Source organism: Tinamus guttatus, unplaced genomic scaffold (genome assembly GCF_059628265.1).
Source record: "Tinamus guttatus ecotype Peru unplaced genomic scaffold, ASM5962826v1 Tinamus_guttatus_pri_ptg000019l, whole genome shotgun sequence".
NCBI classification, from domain to species: domain Eukaryota; kingdom Metazoa; phylum Chordata; class Aves; order Tinamiformes; family Tinamidae; genus Tinamus; species Tinamus guttatus.
Genome location: NW_028288553.1, coordinates 1,254,520 through 1,273,935, shown reverse-complemented (window position 1 = coordinate 1,273,935; position 19,416 = coordinate 1,254,520). Strand labels below are relative to the sequence as shown.

The 19,416-nt window shown below is 47.7% G+C and overlaps 1 protein-coding gene across 2 annotated transcripts in view; it reads right to left on the bottom strand.

Annotated features, from left to right (window-relative positions):
• The window catches only part of LOC104577625 (activator of transcription and developmental regulator AUTS2), a 615,539-nt gene that overhangs the window by 59,593 nt on the left and 536,530 nt on the right, over positions 1–19,416 (bottom strand). For both annotated transcript variants that reach the window (XM_088524333.1, XM_088524338.1), the window contains exon 6: positions 8,200–8,248. In XM_088524333.1, the coding sequence (XP_088380459.1) occupies positions 8,200–8,248 (49 nt within the window). The remainder of the gene's footprint in view (positions 1–8,199; positions 8,249–19,416) is intronic.

The window sequence follows — 19,416 nt, the reverse complement described above, 5'->3', positions numbered from 1 at the left end:
TTCCACGTCTGCTTTCCTCCACGCTCATGCAGCGTGCCCAGGACCTGGCTCCGGGTGCTTCTCCAGCACGGCAAGACTCCATCGCCACCAGCTCAGTCTTGCACCATTGAGCACTGCTCTCCAGGCCACAACATTTGGCAAAAACCCACAGAGCCATCACGGAAGCACCTACAGAAGGCAGAAGACCATGCTCCAAAGCCTGTAAATGACTCTAGGTACATGGTCAGGAAACTCGCTTCTGACGGCCCCCTTATGAGAGGTCCTCGCTTCTACGGGGGAATGTCTGTGAGCACTGGAGCAGCTACGGGGCACAGGAACGCACTGGTGATGCCAGCTCAGAGAGCTGGTTTGACTGAACAGGGACACGCCAGGCAGCCCCGTGATGCCGGACTGGCAGCGCCTACACGAGTCAAGGCCACTCGTTCTAAAGGGCACTTAGAGCAGCTATCTGCTCCTCTGCTTGCTCTCATCAAGCACACATTTACACGGGCTCTTTCCAAGGGCCTGCTGCGCGACACCCTTTTCTGAAACACCATCATGGCCTGAAGCACTTCCCCAGCCACTCCTAGTAAAGCCTTGCTTGAAAACCAACTTAGGCCGCGCTGAACGACTTCACACACCACACGCTTCCAGAACAAGATTTTAGGGTGAATGGAGAAGTTGTGGCTGTAGGGGGAAGCGGCCCAGCCCCTCAGATGACACACTCAGGACGTGGCCCTGTGCGACGCATCCACGCGCCTTGGACTGAAGCTCCCAGGAGGCCGCAAGGCCTCAGGGTGCCGCAGGATTTACTCCCACGGCCCCCGGCCAGCAAAGCACTCCAGCAGCTCCAGAGCAATGCGCACGACATGGTGCTCAGGCACGTGGCAGAGCTGAGGCCTTGTTGAGGACAACGCAGGGGCTGCCCGCGCCACTGCGCTACACCACCAGCTACGCCAACATGGCAGGATGTCCAAGGGCGCGCTCGTTTCGGGGTGAAAGCAGCCCACCCACGCTGCTCTTTAGGAGCAAAAATGAAGACTTTTAAGGACCATATATATATATATGTTTTTGTATTGTTGCCTCTCTGAAACTTCTCCTAACATCCTGAGTGTCAAGACTTTGACACCTAACTAAAGGAAATGGGACACTTCTGAGTACTTTTTTTTTTCCCCCTCTTTATTTCAAGGACAACTCAAAGAAGAAGCAACAAAACATCAGATCAGAACAGAGAAAAAAAAAAAAAAAAAAAAAAAAAAAAAACAGGCCACAGCTGGGGCAAGTTATGCACCAGGCACGCAGCACAGTGCCTCCTGGGCACTTCGCACACAGGAGAGCGCTCTGCGGACTGCAAGGGGTCTCAGAGAGGCATGCAAAACACCCTGTGGGATGATTAGAAATATATGTTTCTTCCTGGAGGAAGAGTTAATTTGTGACCAATTCCTACTTTTTTTCTTAAAACCATACGAGCATGCAGTATACAGCTACCTGCTGCTGTTGGAAGTGGTTACACCGCACGAGGACTGTGCTATCACAATACTCAAGTGCTTTCTGCTTCCTTAAGCATCAGTACTGTATCTTCAGCACTACTTTAACCCCCCTGTGCCCCCTCGCAGGCCTGGGGAGTTGGGCTGTGATAGCCCGAGGGGCCGACCTGCCCCTGGCGCCGCGGCGCTCCGGGGAAAGCCTCCTTGCCAGCTGCCAACCAGGCCAGCGCTTTGCTACCTCAAGCAATCCAACCATGTATCCGCGTTAAATATGTCACTCAATCACAGGAAGGCACCGATTAATACTGCTCACTATTATCTAAAAGCACATATATTTATTGCTTAAGTGCTTCTGTGTTTGCATGGTCCTCAAGCTTTGTGATCAAGGGGGAAGTAACTTTGCTAAGGCAGCTGGGGTAGAAACCCAGGTCGACCAGTGTAAAACTGCTGCAACAGTCTTTGCCTCTGCAAATGACATTGCCGCGCTTTTCCAATTGGAGTGAAATGCATTTGATAAGATAACAAGCGCCTGGCAAAGCCCATTAATGTTACATAAGGGAAAGGACAGGAGGGGGAAAAAATTCTTGTATAAACAGCAAAACAATGCAGCTTTATCTAATCTCAGCAACTTATTGCAGCTTGTCTGAGTGTGTGTGTTTTACTGGCAAAATAAAATAAATTGAATCAGCTCACACACGATAACATGCTCTTTCCTACCTCATACTAATTGCTTGGCTAATTGATGTTTGTTGAACTTTCTCCATTTCATTGAGTGATTAGGTACAAAGCTAACAGTTGACATCTGTAGGCACTTAACTGGCGTCTGTAATTACTGTTAATGTTAAATAATTGTTAGTTAATTGGAGTGGTAACTGACTGAATGGAATCCAGATTGTGAAGCAAAAAAGAGACCTAGTTAAATAAACATACATTTTCAGAGAAAACAACATTTTATTACAAGGGAGAGACTAGCAGCAGGCCCAATACAGGCCAAGAATTTTTCAACATAATTTTGAAACAATTTTCACATTTTGTTATTTTTCAACCCAACGTCAACATGCCTTTCTGAGAAAATCATTCATAGCTTAATCTATGAAATAAATACTTTCTCCAGAACAGATAAAGTTATGCATCATTAAATATTACCATTTTGCTTACTGACACCAAGATAGTCTGACTTTGCTAAACAGCAGCAGCCACCTTAAATGAAGGCATAAAGGAACACAATCGCCAACTGAGGGAAAAGAAAAAAAAAAAAAAAAAAAAAAAGAGAGTAACTGATGCAAGTGGGCAAGGCTTCCAAGAACAACAACTTCACTTGTCTCCTTGAGCTGTTTTGATTAAGAAAAGCCAATGCCTACAAGTATTTGTACTGTTCTGGGTATTTTATGGTTCTCCTTTGCTTGTAATGACTAACTTAAAGAACAGCCAGTAATGCCTCAAAAGCCTCCTTTATTTTAAGGCTGTAACATTTCAGATTTAAGAACCTGAAAGGTTTGGAAAAGTCTGCCTTTGCCTTCCCCCTGTCGCTACGGGTGCTCAGGGTACATTGCGTTACTCAGTGACCTTCTCCCGCAGCTGCAGGTTGGCTGTTTTGTCCCGCAGCACCAGCTCTCAGCGCTAGACTTTCCAGCACAGGGGACACAGGAAGCTTGCTCTGGACAGGACTGCTTGGATGTGAGAGACACAGGTGTAATGGGACACGAGGCAACGAGCGCTTTGCTCAGATAAAGCCTTCATGGCACAAAAATAAAACCATCTGGCTGTTTTGTGCACTTGACAAAGGACCATCTCAAGACATGCATTGATTTTTTTTTTTTTTTTCTTGTCTGCCTGACTTGGAAGTTACAAGGAAGCGATGCAACATTTCTTCTAATCTATCTCAGAGGTACAAGAAACCTGGGTCTTCAAAGCAGCACACTCTTCCAAACGCTCAGCTAATGAGACAGTGAGCATGGAAAATACTGGGGGGGGTGGGGGAATATCACACGAAACCCACAAAATGCAGGGCAATCAAGTGACGCAAAGCCAGCAGCAAACTCTCCACTGGAAAGGCATTCCTTTCAGGGAGGTCAGACCATCTTAACAGCCACAAAAAAGAAGTTTGCGGAGCTGCTCTTATGATTCAACAGTCCCTGACGTTCTTTGTCTGCCTGGTGTCTTTCCTGTGCAGCAGGATTGCTCCATAACCCTGAGGGCAGTCTAGGAAGTAGCATTCCCCCTAGGAGAAAGGGGGTAGTGGGGAAGACCCAACTATCCAGACAGCAGACTCAAAGAAGCCCAAAGCAAAGCTAAAAACATACCCAAAGGTGCCTATGGACACCTCGGTGGAAAGGGGCAGAAGCAGCGGGCTCCTGGTCACACGTGCTGTGTGAAGGCTGCGCTCATGCTATCCATGCTCTAGTGGATTTACATCAATCCAATGTGAGATGCTATGTGGATGGCTCACAGAGAGGGCACTTCTCTGCAGCCAATTTTCTCCTGTGAATTGGCTCAGGAAAGAGGCATCCGCCTGGCCGAGCTCCCTACACATCCACAGCAACAGATGCTGCAAAGGATTCAAGAAATGATTCACTCAAGATGATGGAAGAGAAAATAGTATGCCCTGTTTTTCTAGGGAAGAATATTGCTCTAGAACCACCAAAAAAGTCAGGGCTTGATCCAACCAGCATTTCAGCCGCGAGTGAGGACTAGTAACCCAGACGCCTTGATCTGTCTCCAGCTGAGAGCATAAATATTTCCCTGACAGCTGGTGGTACCACAAAGCAGAAGGATTCATAAAGTTTACATGAACATCCTGTAAACAATTTGAACATAAAAAGCTCTAACAGCCCAATTGTGCTTCTGATCAAAGGCAAACTTCACTATACAGCACAAATGAAACTTCACCACTATGGGACTCTTTTCTCCCTCCAGGAAGGGCTGTTTTCCAAGGACAAGTAGGAGGCAGTTAGCATAAATTAAATTCACAGTAGTAGGAGGAGCTGCCTGCTCCATGGAGCAACTTTCAGAAGTGTCTTTTAACAATTAAAACAAAACTTCGTTATACCGCAAAGCTTTGTTTACAAACATTAGTGAACAAAACTGTGTATTTGGGACAGAATTAATGTTATTAAGGTTGACACTGAGACACTACGGAAGAGTTGACATGTTTTTTTAAACCACGGGAAGGCTGTAAGCAGCAATTCTGAAATCGGGTGGGATACGCTGCACAGAAGGAAGGGATTGATAGAGCTGGAGCTGAGCTTGGGTGGCACCCTTAGGCCAGTCAGAGCAATGCTGTAAGAAAGTCCATCTGAAAGGCGGACACAGGGCTTGGCAGCATGGGAAACATGGACACATCCCACTACTGATTTTCTTAAGTAGACTGATATCCTCTGGAAAGGTAGTACGATATCCCTGGCATGGGCACTTGAGGGGGGCACTATTAATGACCATGGGCACTTGAGGGGGCAAGAGGGAGGGCAAGCGCCCTGGTTGCTCCCATGTACAGGAAGTCCCATCTCAACTCCGGACCTCTCCACAGGCTCACCAGATCTTGCAGAAATAATATATCCTAATTCCTAATAGGAAGGTAAGACTTCTCATCTTCTATTACTGCCCTTCTCATTTAATTTAACAGTCCAACTCCTTCTCCAAATGCTGTGAAGCGCTCTCAGTCTGCAGGCATCCTAAATGTGAGCATCACAGTGGAAAGACCTCACAGCCAACTGACAGGCCTGGGGGTTCTCATTCACAGTCAGGGACAACTCATCCTAATGGTAGCTATGACTCCTGCCCCCATGACCAAGCCCCATCCTCCTCAACAACTCCCACTGCCCTATCCTGTTCTGCTATCACATGCGCCACACAGTCCCCCAGAACCCATGGGGCAGGACTTATCTGCATCCAGCTGTGCATCCTCCTACTGGACTCTAAAGGAAATTAACTCCTACATGGGAGCTGAGTGACCAAATCCCTGAGAATTCATGGACCCTTTCTTCCCTTTTTCTCCTACACTTTCTTATTATTAATGTTTCTGAAGATGACTATTCCACGTGACACTAATCAAAGCACAGCATGAGCTTGATCTCATCTTCGGCCACAAAGTCCCACTCTAATAAAACAATGGAACCATAGAAAGCAGATAAAATGCTGCCACAAGACCCCCAAATGCTTCAGGATGTCCATGTGCTTTATGAAGACATTACTCCTGTAGTAGTAGATACTCCTGTACCTGCTACCTCAACTAGCTATGATTTATAAAATAAGGGGGACAAGTCAAAAAGCACATGTGAAACCTAGGTAGCTTTGAGGGCTGTCAGATGCTCTGGCCGCTTGTCCCCTCTCTGTACCTCTCCTGTTGGTCTATCAGCCAGCAGCTCTGCGGAGTCTCACCCTGACTTATCCAGTGCAGATCTGACCTTTCTTGAGAGTGATTTTTATTGCTTTTGGCAAAAGAAACAACGGGCAACACGGGGCGGGAGAAAGAACTGGCTTTAAAGCAAACAGGCTGAATTGCACCACAAGAACTTGAACTTGAAATACATCAAACTGACAGTGCCTTGACAGCCGCCAGCCACCCCACACACAGGGCGGGGACCCGCTGCCCTCCGCAATCCCGCACCTGTCTGCGAGCAATTACCCACATTATCTGCAGAGCAGGGAGCTTTCCGAGCTTGTTTCCCTGTGTTTAGCAGTCTGAATGCTAATCCCTTTAACAAAACTCTCCCCCTCCCCCGCCCTTTTTAAAAATAATTTTTAATTATTTTTTAATTATTTTAATTTAATATAAAAAAAAATCTCAACCTCTCCCCCCTTAATCTCTTTCTTCCAGTGGAGGAAGGAGAAAAAAAAAAAGAAAGAAAGAAAAAAAAAAGGAACACAAGTACCAGTCAGCCTAGTTCTGCCGCACCTGGATTTGCATTGATTCTTCCCCTTGTCATTCATGTTCCCAACAGGAATTAGCATATGGCTTTAAGGGGAAACTCAGGAGCAGAAAAGAAAGACGCCATTTTGATGGAAATAAGGGGCAAAGGAATAATCTACCATCAACTAAAAAGCTTATTTGTGTATGGTTTCCCAAGCAAAGCTCCCTAAAGCCTATGTTGATTTTAGGCTACACAAAGAAACCCTAATCCTTTCAAGGGAACTAAATCACCAAAGAAAAGTAGCTGGGAAGAAAAGGCTCCCTGTCAAGCACGGTTATTCACAACCAAATAGATGCCGCGAAGCAAACTCCTCGGTAAGTAAACAAAAATAAGAATGTGGGAATGCACTGGATTCCCGAAAGAAAACGAAAGGAAGCGGAGCAGAGCCGGGCTCTTCATCAATCACGTCTCATTCTTGGGCCGCAGAGAGCCCTTCACCCTAGTTACTGCGGCCGCAGGAATGTCCATTCACCGCCTGGGCTCCTGTTCTCCCCTGGCCCAGCCCCAGGAAAGGCCGCCTCAAATGCCAAAGCTTTTTACAGCAAATTAGCAAAATAAAGCTGTGGTCACATGTAGTTTGGGGGCCCTGGGTCATTCCAAACACACAAGTCTTTCCCCTCCTTTTTTTTTTTGTTTTTTGTTTTCTTCCCTCCTCCAAATTTCGCTGGGCTGGGGAATCCCAAGCCTAATGGGGTCAGAGCTGTGCCGGATTAAAGGGCTTCCTGAATTAAAAGGCACAATGAAATAAAATAAAAATTGAAACAAAAAAACCCCACTATGATGACCCACTGGAACAGAGAACCCCAAGCCCAAACCGCACGAGAAGCTCCAAGGGCAAACAACTACACAAATCCACACCTGGTCAATGGACAATATCAAAATCCCAAACTCAAATCAAACGCATACTTCATAGCCCATACTCCCCTCCCCAAAAAAGCAGCAGGCTGAAATCGCACGGGTCTCAAGCAGGGAGCAGCCCTGTCCCTAAGCAGGTATCGAGCACGGCCACACACAGCGGGGTGCAAAAGGCAGAAGAGACGATGCACTTGAAAGGCTTTGGACTGTGCCCGTTGGCACAACCCACACCTGGAGCTGTTCCTCAACCGTTCTCACAGGAGGAAAAAAAAAAAAAGAAATAATAATAATAATAATAATAAAATCCCCAAAGCCTGCAGTCTTCCTAAGAACACTGCTTCACAACACGCTCTGCACAGAAGCTCTGGCGCTGATTTAGGATAAGTTTTCCCTTAATGTACTGTTATATCATTAGCCACTCTCTCTTTATATTGCTGTTTGGAAAAAAATTAATGGAACACTGAATATTTAAATGTAGCCCTCTATATCATTTATTAACTTTACGAAAAGCATACAGCACAGTAAGCCATGGTTTATGACTATTATCCTGTGAATACTAAACGTTGGCTGGTTATTACTGTCAGCAGTGCAAATTGGCTATTCATAATTCCATGTCTATCATGTAGCTGATGAGTAACAATCAAGTTAAAACATTTTGAAAACTCTTACAGTTATTTAAATGAGCTTAAATTAAAGCCATTTGTAAAATAAACTATTCCTAATATTGTTATTTAAATTAATTCTGACCTGGCAGGCAATGCATTATTTAAAGCCTTTATATTATATTGCTTAAGCAAAGCAATTACCAAGCATACAGAACATGTCTGAAACCAAGAGAAACATAAAAAGCGCTAACAAGCTGATTGCGACATTTCTGCAAGACAAGTTACATTTCATCTCCCATTGAAACTGCCATGAAAAGAAATGTATGGGGGAAAACATGTTTGCGATGTGAATTGCAGTCTTACCTTTATTTGTAACAGCATTGAACAGTTTCTCAGAGCTGGCATCAGATGCCTGGAAGACCAATAAAAAAAAAAAGTTACATTTCTGACAAGTGTTACGTTTCAAAAGATACACCTGTGTATTTATATACGCAGGAATATGCACCTAAAATTTTTAAAATGAGAAAGATCATGTCACCAATCCAAGAGTGCCAAGACAAGGCGCAGCCTCAGAAGAGCACGGCCATAAGGTGGTGCTATTTGGCTGTGCTTGGCCGCCCTGCAGTGCAGATATTTATTTGGAAAGATTCTATTTAATAAAGAAAAAATGATTTTTTTATTCAACATATTAGCTGCACACAAACTGCATTTTGGTACTGTAATTATCCAAAATATTTCTGCATTGATTTTGCAATTGAGAAGAGCCATGATTTGGAATCAAAGAATCCATTTTCAGGAATTTGCAGAACTGTGGGCTTCTTTCTCCCTCTTTTTTTTCTTGCCTTTTATATATATATATATATGTATATGTATATTTTGGACGACTCCTTCCTGTGGTAGCCATGTGGTTTTTAGTATCTTCAAAATAGGGTTGATATAATGATCAATTTATGAACTGCTCTTCTATATTCTTTGAAAAAGAAAGCCACTATTAGTATTTAATAGTAATATTCCACAAAGACTTTCCCTCAGTCACAATAACTGATTCTAGACACCACAGTCTGCAACCAAACAGATAATCCGTTTTATTTTTCATCTTGTTATCTTGATCTGTGGGCAGTTTCTTCCTCCTCAAATTGTGTTACTACCTTATCTACTAGAGCTATTTGTATATAAGTATTTTACTTCATCTTTTTACCTATTACTTAAAAGCCTTATTTAAGTTTCATGCAAAAATGGTCTGCTCCTTCTTTCAAAATCTATAGTGGTAAGAAATCAGACTGCAGAAGATAACACCACAAATGCTAATTTTGCAAACGTCCTGATTCCAAAGAGGGAAAGAATGAACTTATGGCATCTACATAGGGATGTGCATGCACACGTACATACATACACACACACCTGAGGCACAAACTTATACCATATCCACATCATAAAACACAGTTAGCTGTTCAAATTTGAAGTCTATTTTGGATACAACACTGTGGAGAAGTGGTCTGCTTTTTGAAAACACAACAGAAAGAAGTGTGCTCAGTAACAAAATACTACAGAGCCAAAAATGCAACATTTCAAAAACATTTTGAATTGTATTCAAAATGGTATTTTTTGACTGATAACAGAACTGTATTCTCACTGGATTCAGGACAAAAAAAAAAAAAAAAGGAGAATTCTCTGGATTCTTTGTTAAGAGCTAGGAATTTTTAAATTCAAAACCAAGAAAGAAAAATACAAACACAGTATATTAAATCTCTACTGTATTAAAATTTAGGTGTGAAATTACCAGCAGATAGGTAAGTCGGTACAGTTCTGATTGCACGTTGTACTACAATGCTACACTGAAATAATTTCCTTGCCCTCAAGTTACCAACACAAAACATTTCTGTGATTAATTATTAAAAATGGCTTTATTCTTTTTCAGACTTCTAAACAGATTTTGCTAGATTACTGCTGGCTTAGCTAAAAGCTGAGCTGGTGTATTTCTCCTCGATTAAATACCTTGTAAACACTGCATTTACTGCCCAGCAATGGATTTATTATTCAGTGATGACTTTCTCTAAATTAATGAAAATATGTGAATAAAGTACAAATCGAGAAGATCAAGAAGGCCACGTGCTTTGAAGAGCCATCCGATGTATTAGTCTAACAAATTAAGAGAAGCTCAGTGCTTTCAGACGCTTGCCAATCAGCCTGCTCTCTGATTAAAAATAACAGCCTTTTCCAGTGAATCTCATCTGCTGTTGCCTTTCCATACACGGAGCCCCTCACAAGTCAGCGATCTCCAAACCATTATTTCTTCTAAAAATAAAACCCATCATTTTATTAAAAAAAAAAAAAAAAAAAACTTCTTATAGTCTCAATTATTACTTCATTTTACTGTTCCAAAATGAAGCAGCACAGGGAATCTGCACGTTTCCTATTCCCTTCTCTTTTCCAAACAACAGCGGGAAGCGAAAGGAGGGACATTTAAGAAGTTTGCTCTAATGCCAGAAGTAAACCAGGATTTTTTAAAGCTTTTTTTTCCAGGCAAACCTTCTTCCTATTGCACTGAACGGCAAGAAGGGCTCTTGTGCAGCCTCCAAGGGGCACTTCGTAGGCAGAGCGCGGTGCACAACGCGCCGTACGGGAGCATCGCTCGCGCGCCGAGCATCGATACCATCGGAACAACATGCAAATAAGAGTACACATTTGTGCACGTCTATCTTATAGGCATAATTTCCCAAAGACAAAGGTGGCCACAAAGCAACTCCATTTTGCATTACTGACCCTAATGTTGAACGCAGCAGCAACTCCCCAAAAACCAACACTGCCTGTAGTTTACTATACAGATAACCAACAACCGCCTCTGTGGTTTGAGCCGAGGGGTGAAACTTTGCCTCCCTATTTGACTACTTCCAAATGCGGGTTTAAGCACGAGACACCAACTGCGGTCAGCGCACAACGGAGAGAGCGAGACCATCACCCCCGCCAACAAGCGACGCCGCATCAGCTCTGTTCGCTGCCGCTCCGCTCCGCTCCTCTCGCACTGCGCGGCCGCGGCCTCCGGGAGCGGAAGGCCCCGCCGGTTCGCCGGCGCGGGGGGCTCGCCGCGCGCCCGCTGCTCACGCGCGTCTCCGGCGCCCACCACGAGGTCCCCCCGCGCGCTCCAGGGCGGCCGCGCTCCCGCCTCGAGGCTGCGGCGAGGAAGAACAGCCAGCACCGATGTCCCCTTGGAAGCCGCCAGCCCGGCTCCCTCTTGGGCGCTCTGCGTCTTCTCCCCTCCAAGCCCCATTCCTCGGCAGCCCGCTTCCAACGCCGAGCCCCAGCCGAGGCACTCCCGGGGCTCAACGAAACGGCCCGCAGAGCGTTCTCGCCTCCTCCGCTCGTGGCAGCAGGAACGCGCTGCCGCTCCGCGCCGAGGCGTCTCCCGGCGCCCCGCGCACCTGCGGCCCGGCCCGCTACCTGCTGGCGGCGCCGCGCGGAGGGGCCGCGGGACTCGCAGCGAGGGGCCCCGGGTCCGCCAGCGGCCGCGGCCCGAGCGGCGGCACGGCCGGGCGGACAACCCGGCCGGGAGAGCCCCCCGCGCTGCTCCTGGCAAGATGGTTCCCTGGGAGGAGGGAGCAGGAGAAAGGGGTGTGCGAGCGTGGCGGCCGCGGAGAGCTAATAAAGCAGCAGCAGGACAAAGAAAACCATGTGCGGCGGCGGCGGCCCCGTCCAGCCCCGCAGCGGCTCCAGGCCGCCCACACGCACCTCCCTCCGCGGGGCAGCCCGGCTCCGGCGGGGCGCATCTGCCGGCGGCCGCTCCTCTTCCTTCCTTTGCTCTTTTCCTTTATGTTTCCTTTGCTTTTCCCCGTCTTGTTTCGCTTCAAAAAGTCATGCTCTTCCTGAGAGACAAAGCGGGCGCCGTCGAGGCTCGCGCCGCGCTCAGGTGAATTCCATGGAGGAGCCGCCGCGGCCCCCAAATCCGAGCGGCGCCGCTCGCCTGTAAATCCGCGTGCGGGCCGGGGCCGCTCCGCTCCGCGCCGCCGCCCGGCCGCTCCGCACTGCGCGCAGCCCCGCGCGCCGCTCCGCGAGCAGCTCCTCCCCCTGCCGCTGCCCGCCCTCCCGCTCCGCCCCGCGCCCGGCCCCGGCGCCGCAGGTGCCGCCGCGCAGCTGCGCGAGCCCCGCAGCACCGAGACCCCGCGCACGGCAGCGCCGGGACCCCGCGGCGCCGGGACCCCATGCACTGCAGTGCCGAGACCCCACAGCGCCGGGACCCCACGGTGCCGAGACCCCGCGCACCGCGGCACCGAGACCCCGCGGCGCCAAGACCCCGGGCACCGCGGCACCGGGACCCCGCGGCACTGAGACCCCACGCACCGCAGCACCAGGACCCCACAGCACCGCAGCAGTGGGACCCCGTGGCACTGGGACCCTGCAGCACTGAGACCCCGCGGTGCCAAGACCCCGCACACCGCAGCACCGGGACCCCGCGGCACTGAGACCCCACGCACCGCAGCACCAGGACCCCACAGCACCGCAGCAGTGGGACCCCGCGGCACTGGGACCCTGCGGCACTGAGACACCGCGGCACCGAGACCCCGCGGCACCGAGACCCCTCAGCACCGGGACCCCGCACACTGCGCGCCAAGCCCTGTGGCACCAGGATCCCACGTGGCCCACATTGCGGCCAGCCCCCCAGGCCGTGAGAGACGCCCGTGACTCCAGCGAGGGTGGCTTGCCTGGGAAGGGCGGCTTGCGTCAAAGCTCCATGTGAAGGCTGGTGCCCGAGACCATGGATTCATAGAATCGTTATGGTTGGAAAAGCCCTTCAAGATCATCAAGCCCAACCGTAAGGCACGCCAGGTGTGGATGGCGAACAGACGTGGCCTCAGCTTTTTCCACACACTTGCCTTGGTTTCGCCTCAGCACCAAACGCTAGTGCTTGACTAGCAACAACGTGACTCGTCACTCACACTCAGCCTCCCACGCTGCACCCCGTTGGGAACAGCCACCGCAGGAGGCAAGTGTAGGATACCTTATTCTGGAAGCTGTTATTCACTGGAGCAAGGCGATGATACCGTCTCTAAACCAAGCTGATGTGAAGACGAGCAGTTATGCTCCTTGGCATTGGAGACCTACACGACCTAACGTTTCCTGAGAAGCAGGCAAGTGGTAAGACAGGGCTTCTGAGGCCATGTTAGAAGAATTAGTGGTTTGCAGTCAATGCAGGGCAAGGACTCCTAGAGGAATTAAAGTCCAGCGGCCTCCAAGAAGGCCCCTTGGTCTGAGCTGGATTCCCTGCAATATTTGGTCATGCAGCTCCTGCACTGACCACCTCAGCCTCACAGATGGGTCCCTGGCAAAGGGGAGATGGGGAATGCCTCTGCCAGCCCAATATTAAAAGCAGAGCTATGGATGCAAGTTAGCGGTGGCCCTCACCAGGGCTGTGCTGTGGAGGCGCTGAAACCCCGTTGAGCACCTGCACACACACCAACCCCGTCCCAGAGCGGCCTGGCGTAGAGGCCAAGCTGAAGTGCCTGGGTGAATCCAGTCTAGGCCTCACGTAAAAACTCCAAGTGAACCCTCGGAGGCCTCCTGGAAGATGCACGCATGTCCCCGGCCAGCTCTGGGCCTGCCTGGGGGAGAGCGCCCTGGTGATGTGGGACGAGCAGGGTAGGACCACACCGAACCCGCGGGCAGGAATCCCAGGGGAGCCAGACACCACCGCTGGAGCAGCCCGGATGGCCGGCACCTACAGCACAAAAGGAGAAGGAAAAATGGTCTCCGATGTGCACACAGCAGTGTTGCGCTGAGAAAGGCATACCCAAGAGCAGCTTTCTACCAATTACTGACACAGAACTACGACTTTTTGTGGAAATATTTCTCCTTAACCTGCATCCTAAAGGTTAGTCAGTGTGGCCCATTCATGAATGTTCTTCCGCCTCACTTTTATTTTGTGACTTCTCCAGAATTCATATTCCAGGTACAGTTGTACTGATCATAATGATTTCCAATAGGACAATTAAGAGGAACAACATGACAGGAAAAACAACTATGAGGAGACAAATGTATCTACCACAGCAGCCCCAAATCCAGACTGTGGTTGCAAACACGGCTGCGTGTTCATTACGGGAATACCTCGGTGAAACTGTGACAAATCGTCTTCAGCAGAGAGTTAAGAGTTCATGGACAAGTTTAGATCTGTTAGTAAGTTCCTCATGTTAGTAGCATTATCTTAGCTGCCTACGATGTATCTGTTGGCCATTAGTATTTGATGGGTTTTTGCATCTCCTAGAAGACCTGTGCTGTAAAGAGAGTAATCCTGTGCTGTCAGAGAGGCAGATTACCATACCTGCATCCAGAAATCCAAGAGAGAAGGCTTCATTGCTGCTTTCTTGGATAAACAGGGGATAATGGCCAATAGTCATCGCTGGCCATCAGTTATTTCACGAGCTCAGTGAAGTAAGTTGATGGCCTGAGTCCAGTTTTCAGCCCCCATCGAAAATAAAGACATTAAAATGGTAAAATGCTCTTAGCACAATAACAGGAGGAGTCCAAGACTGCAGACCGGGAATTAAAGGCGTAATATTAGGGTGTGGTAGGTATATTATATTCTATGAACACTTTGGTCAAGACTTCATATACCTTGGCATGGTATGAAGGGGTCTAATTAAAGCCTAGACTCCTTGCAAGACTTTAATTTGATAAATTCAACCTAGATTAAACTACAGGCTTGTCTGTACTAGATTTTTCAAACACTAACCGCATGCCACACCTGAAATCTCAGCGTACACAAGATCCAAAAAGCATTTACCTACTCATCTCCCCGCGGCTGTTAAGGTTTATTGGCAGGGCTGTGGGCCTCATTATGTTCATTATTTATGTCTTAAAGATAAGTAGAGGACCTCTATTTTCCTGCTAGAGCATTATGCATGCATGAAATGCATCTTCTAATTCAAAATCTGATGTTTAGGAATTCACCCAAAGCCAAATTAAGTTAAAGTAAAGAAAAAAAAAAAGTAAAGCTCCTAATGATTTCAATTTCAATGGCCTTTGGATCAAGCTTCCATCTTTCCTGACAGCTACACTGTCTAGTGTCTTAAGATATGCCTGGAGAGGTTTTTGAAATCCTCTGTCTCTTATCTGCGTGGGACCTTGCCAAACTTTTTTTTTCCCTCATCTGTCTGTGGTCTCTGTCAGTGTTGACATTCGTTTCTGCCCCAGCCGCAGCCAAATGAAGTGCATTGAACTTACATCAAAAGTGATTTCAAAAACATTCGCTCTCTGAAAAACATTTTCAGATCCAACCTTTTATAAAAATGACCCAGAGCAGCCTAGAAGGCCGCAGAGCAGCAGACCTTCGTCTGCAGGCAGTACAGTAATTCCAAAGAAGAATTACCCATCTCTGGAGAAATGAGCAAACAAGTATGGAAATTACAGCAGGTTATATGGGATTAAATTATTTATGGCAAACCTCATCTCACCTGGAAGGTTCTGCAGTCCTTTTTTCCTGGCATTGTAAAAACTGGATTTTCCATTACTTTGGTATTCTGTTAAAGACTGAAAACATTTATGTTTCCAATAAGTTGCTAATCCTTCCAGAAGACATGCCGCTGTCTGCAGTGTGATTATGACGCTTTAATACAGTCCTCCACAACACTTTGAAAACATGCATAATTTTGGCCATTACTGGATAGGAGATGCAGGGTCTCTTTCTCGAGAAATGGATTTATAGAGCTCTTGGTGCAGTTTTATGGCTCTGAACAGCTAGTGATGCCATAACGCCCCGAACGGAAAGTGCTTAAACTTTAATGCCTTAAAGAGGTTCAACGAAAGTACCTGTTCTGACGCGTGGCCTGCGCCAACGTTAGTGCTTGCTTAAGCCGTAAAAGGCGGCAACAGATGTTAGGAAGGACGGATTGCTCCAAGGTGGGATTGTGCCAGGACGGATCCCGCGTTCCTGAGCACAGCGACGTGGCCCTGGCCCAGACAGGAGTGAACAGTGCCCGGTGGGTCCCCAGCAGGAGATGCAGGTCCCGCTCCCTTGGCTTCATTGTCACACGAAGCGGAGCCCGCCTGTGAGCGTAAGCCCCCCTAGCTCTTCCCTTAGTTCTTAAGGTGAGCAAAGAGGAAAGGTTAGGCAAAAAGCAGTACTCAAGAGCACCCATTAGAAGGTAACAGAGCTATTGGGCTATATAATATTGGTGGCTAAGTTTTAAACCTAAGTGAAGTTTTTTATTTGGCAAAGCAGAAAACTTTGGTGAGAGTATTAATGACAGTGCAACTTTTATTATTATTATTATTTCTATTTTTTCTGCAGCCTTTGCAAAAGTAAAACACTTTGTAATCCCTTCTTTTATGCAGAACAGATTGCAGTTTTAAGCAGAGGGCCATAAACTGCAGGTTCAAAGAAACCTGAAACCGAATTAGCATAAAAGCTGGAATTCTCATTTACAGGAACAGCAAGGTAAACCTCTCTGCAGGCAGTTTATGGTTTTTGATTGCAAATGGAAACGAAGATAAAAAGTGGGGCTCTGCCCAACAATAGGGCTGCTTCATTCTCCTTAAGGGCCCAATCCCGTAAAAGTATTGTATGGTCTCTACTGCTTCCTGGGACACTTCTGCACACCTGGAGGAGGTTGGAAAGTGATCTGAATCCAGAAGAGAAACCCTCCCTGTCCCACAGTTATGAGGGCATTTCTCTCCCGAGACTCCTTCAAATGACAAGGAGCATTTGAGGTGACCACCACAATTACCTGCCTTTCCTTCTGCCAGTGATGAAGAGCAAGAAATCACCACCTTTGCTTCCTGATCAGAAAACACACACATTTTCCCTCCTCTTCTTCCCGCTGTTCACATTCCGAGTTACCAAACACATTATGGAGATCATTGAGTTGCACTGGGCTCCTCGAGACCATGCTCAGCTCTTACGCTGCCAGCTGCACTGCACCGTCTGACCAGAAGCATTTGCAAACTCCCCTTCCAAATAAGGAGGTATAACATAAATTCCTCCCTGTCCACGAGCACACTTCATAAAATGCACCATTTCTAAGACGTGGCCATTATCTCCTCCTAATTTGTGCCTGCCAGTGGGCTGGGAAACTGCCGAAGTATTTCAAATTAATTTGTCTGTCAATATCTACGTACTGAATCAAGGAATACAAGAGGGATATTTTTCATCCTCAGTCAGAGGAGGAGACTTTCTTATCACTGAATAAAGCATCTCTTATTGTGTGCTGTAATCCCACTCTGTTTTTGCAGGTCTTTTTTAGCCCAGGAAATGCTGAATCAGCAGTGGAAACCAATCAAGTAATTTCTTTCATTTTTCTAATATTCACAGAAAATAATGAAAAAATCACATCTTATGTGATGAGAATGTGACTCTATGACTGAAATCTATTCTTCTACGGGAAATTTTAAAGCAAGCCCACTGAAGAAATATTATTGAGGGAAAAAAAAAAAACAAAACACCACATACCACGTAGCTAATGCAGGGTCTCTTTTGCTGAACAGCTAAATCCCATTTTTGACTGTCAGCTCGTATTTAGACACTACATTATGAACAATAAATCTGTACTGTTAGCCAGCTCCTAAACAGCACAAGGACATTAACTTGGCAAAAGAATGACCATTACTTTGACGAATGAAACCTTCACCTAAAATATTTATGTACCGTATGATAATATCCAATTGATAACCAAGGGAGAAAAGGAAAAAAAAGAAAAAAAAGGAAAAGAAAAACCCACCCTGCTGCAGATTCAAATAACTGGGACCAACTAAATCACACACCTAAGAGGAGTTATTATGGCATTGTCAGGAGAACCAACAAATGAAGGAAAAAAAAGAAAAACAAAAAACAGAGATAAATATTTTCCATAACAAAACCCAGTTGGTTTCAGCGGGATGCGGCTCCGTTTCTCATTAGTTATCCTTCGCTTGTCAGACTTGCCCAAGTTCCCCGAGCCGCCGGGCCCCGCTCCCCGTGCGCAGGCGGCGGGGCTGCCCGTGCGGCTCCCTGGCCCGCGGCCCCGGTGAGCGGGTGGCGAGTGAGCGCGCCCGCAGCCGCAGGGCCGCGGAGGGGTGCAATAGCCCCGCAGCCATTATCAGCGCCTGCCAGGGTGCCACCGTATCGAGTTATATGATAAAGCACTCAGCTGACACCAGAAAAATAATCATTCTCCTTCTCCTGCACCACCCCCTTTTTCACAAGGAGGCTTTTTACACTCATTAAATGCAACCTTATCTCTGAAAGACTGCAATCCTCAGCAAATGACAAGTGTGCCTAATCTCATTTTCTGACAAGCAATTCTGACAGCACCTTCCTTTTGATTTCTAAGACACGTAGCTAGACATATATTAATCTGTCAGTCATCGCCCCTAGGAAGGATGGAGGAAAAAAAAAGGAAAAGGAGACGGAGAGGAACATTTCTGAATGTGAAGGCAACAAGGCAAGGAGAGCAGGGGTCCTTTTCCGGCTGCTGCAGCCCACACGGCCACGTTTCCTGCTCCTCCCACGCGACAGTTCTCGACGCCTGAGCAGCAGCGGCAGACACGGGCATCACGGTGGGGCTGCAAACGTATTTGAGTCACGGCGCCCTTCCGGCCCAGGAGGCAGCGCGGGGACAGCTCCGGCACCTCTCTGCGGGAAGGGGGGCCGCCATCCTGCTGCCCGTGCTTCGGTTTGCAGCGCAGCATATACAGCGTGGCATGAAGGCCACGTGTTATTGTCACCCTGATGCTTATTTAACTTACAGACACGGGACTCCTCAGTCCTGGGGCTATGAAAGATACAGCCTCATTTCCAAATTTGCAGATTATGGAGTGTTCTGCAATCACATCTGATTTTTGCTGCGGGAAATACCTTGTAGTCCACTCACGATTAGCTGCCATCGGCTCTGGTAGCGCAACTTGCTGGAAACAGGTTAGTCGGTACAGGCAAAGCCACTTGGGATGAAAGCATCCAGGCTGCATCATGTGGTTGTTGGCTCTCAGCAATTCTGGACTGCCACCAAGCTGCTCTAAACCCCAACTGTTTAGTACGACACTGTGGCCACCAAAGACACCTACTGGGACAGATGCAAGTTGTGTTTTGAGGCTATGCAAAGACTTTTGAGAACTTCCACCTATGACACCATGAGAAGATCTGCTTTAAAACTGGCAGCATCACGTGGTGCTGACAAAAAGGGGTGAATCTTGGCAAGCAAGCAAAATAAGGACACTTGCTGCATGAGGTGTGATGTACATCTGTGAGCACAGGTGTGCCGGGTGGGAGGACGTAGGCTATTTGGTAGCTACCAGAGCTGCCAATGGCAGCTCCAAATGGGGCCCGCAGGAGGACAGGAGACTCCGTGCCGTGGGAGACCGGACCCGCTCTCTTACCCAGGTCCATAGGGAGCTATCTCCTAAGCGGCCTTCTTAGCGCATGAGTCCTTAGCAGTCCCAGCCACCAAATGCTGACCTGGAGCAAGCTGCCCAGATCTGCCCTTTCGCTCGCTGACCGGCTGCCACCAGCAGGTACCAGCTCCCGTGGGGACACCGAACTCGGACCCTGAGCCATGAGTGGCTCCTGTCTCCTCCTGCCGCACAGTATCCAAGTGCGGGAGAAACTTTCTTGTTCATAAT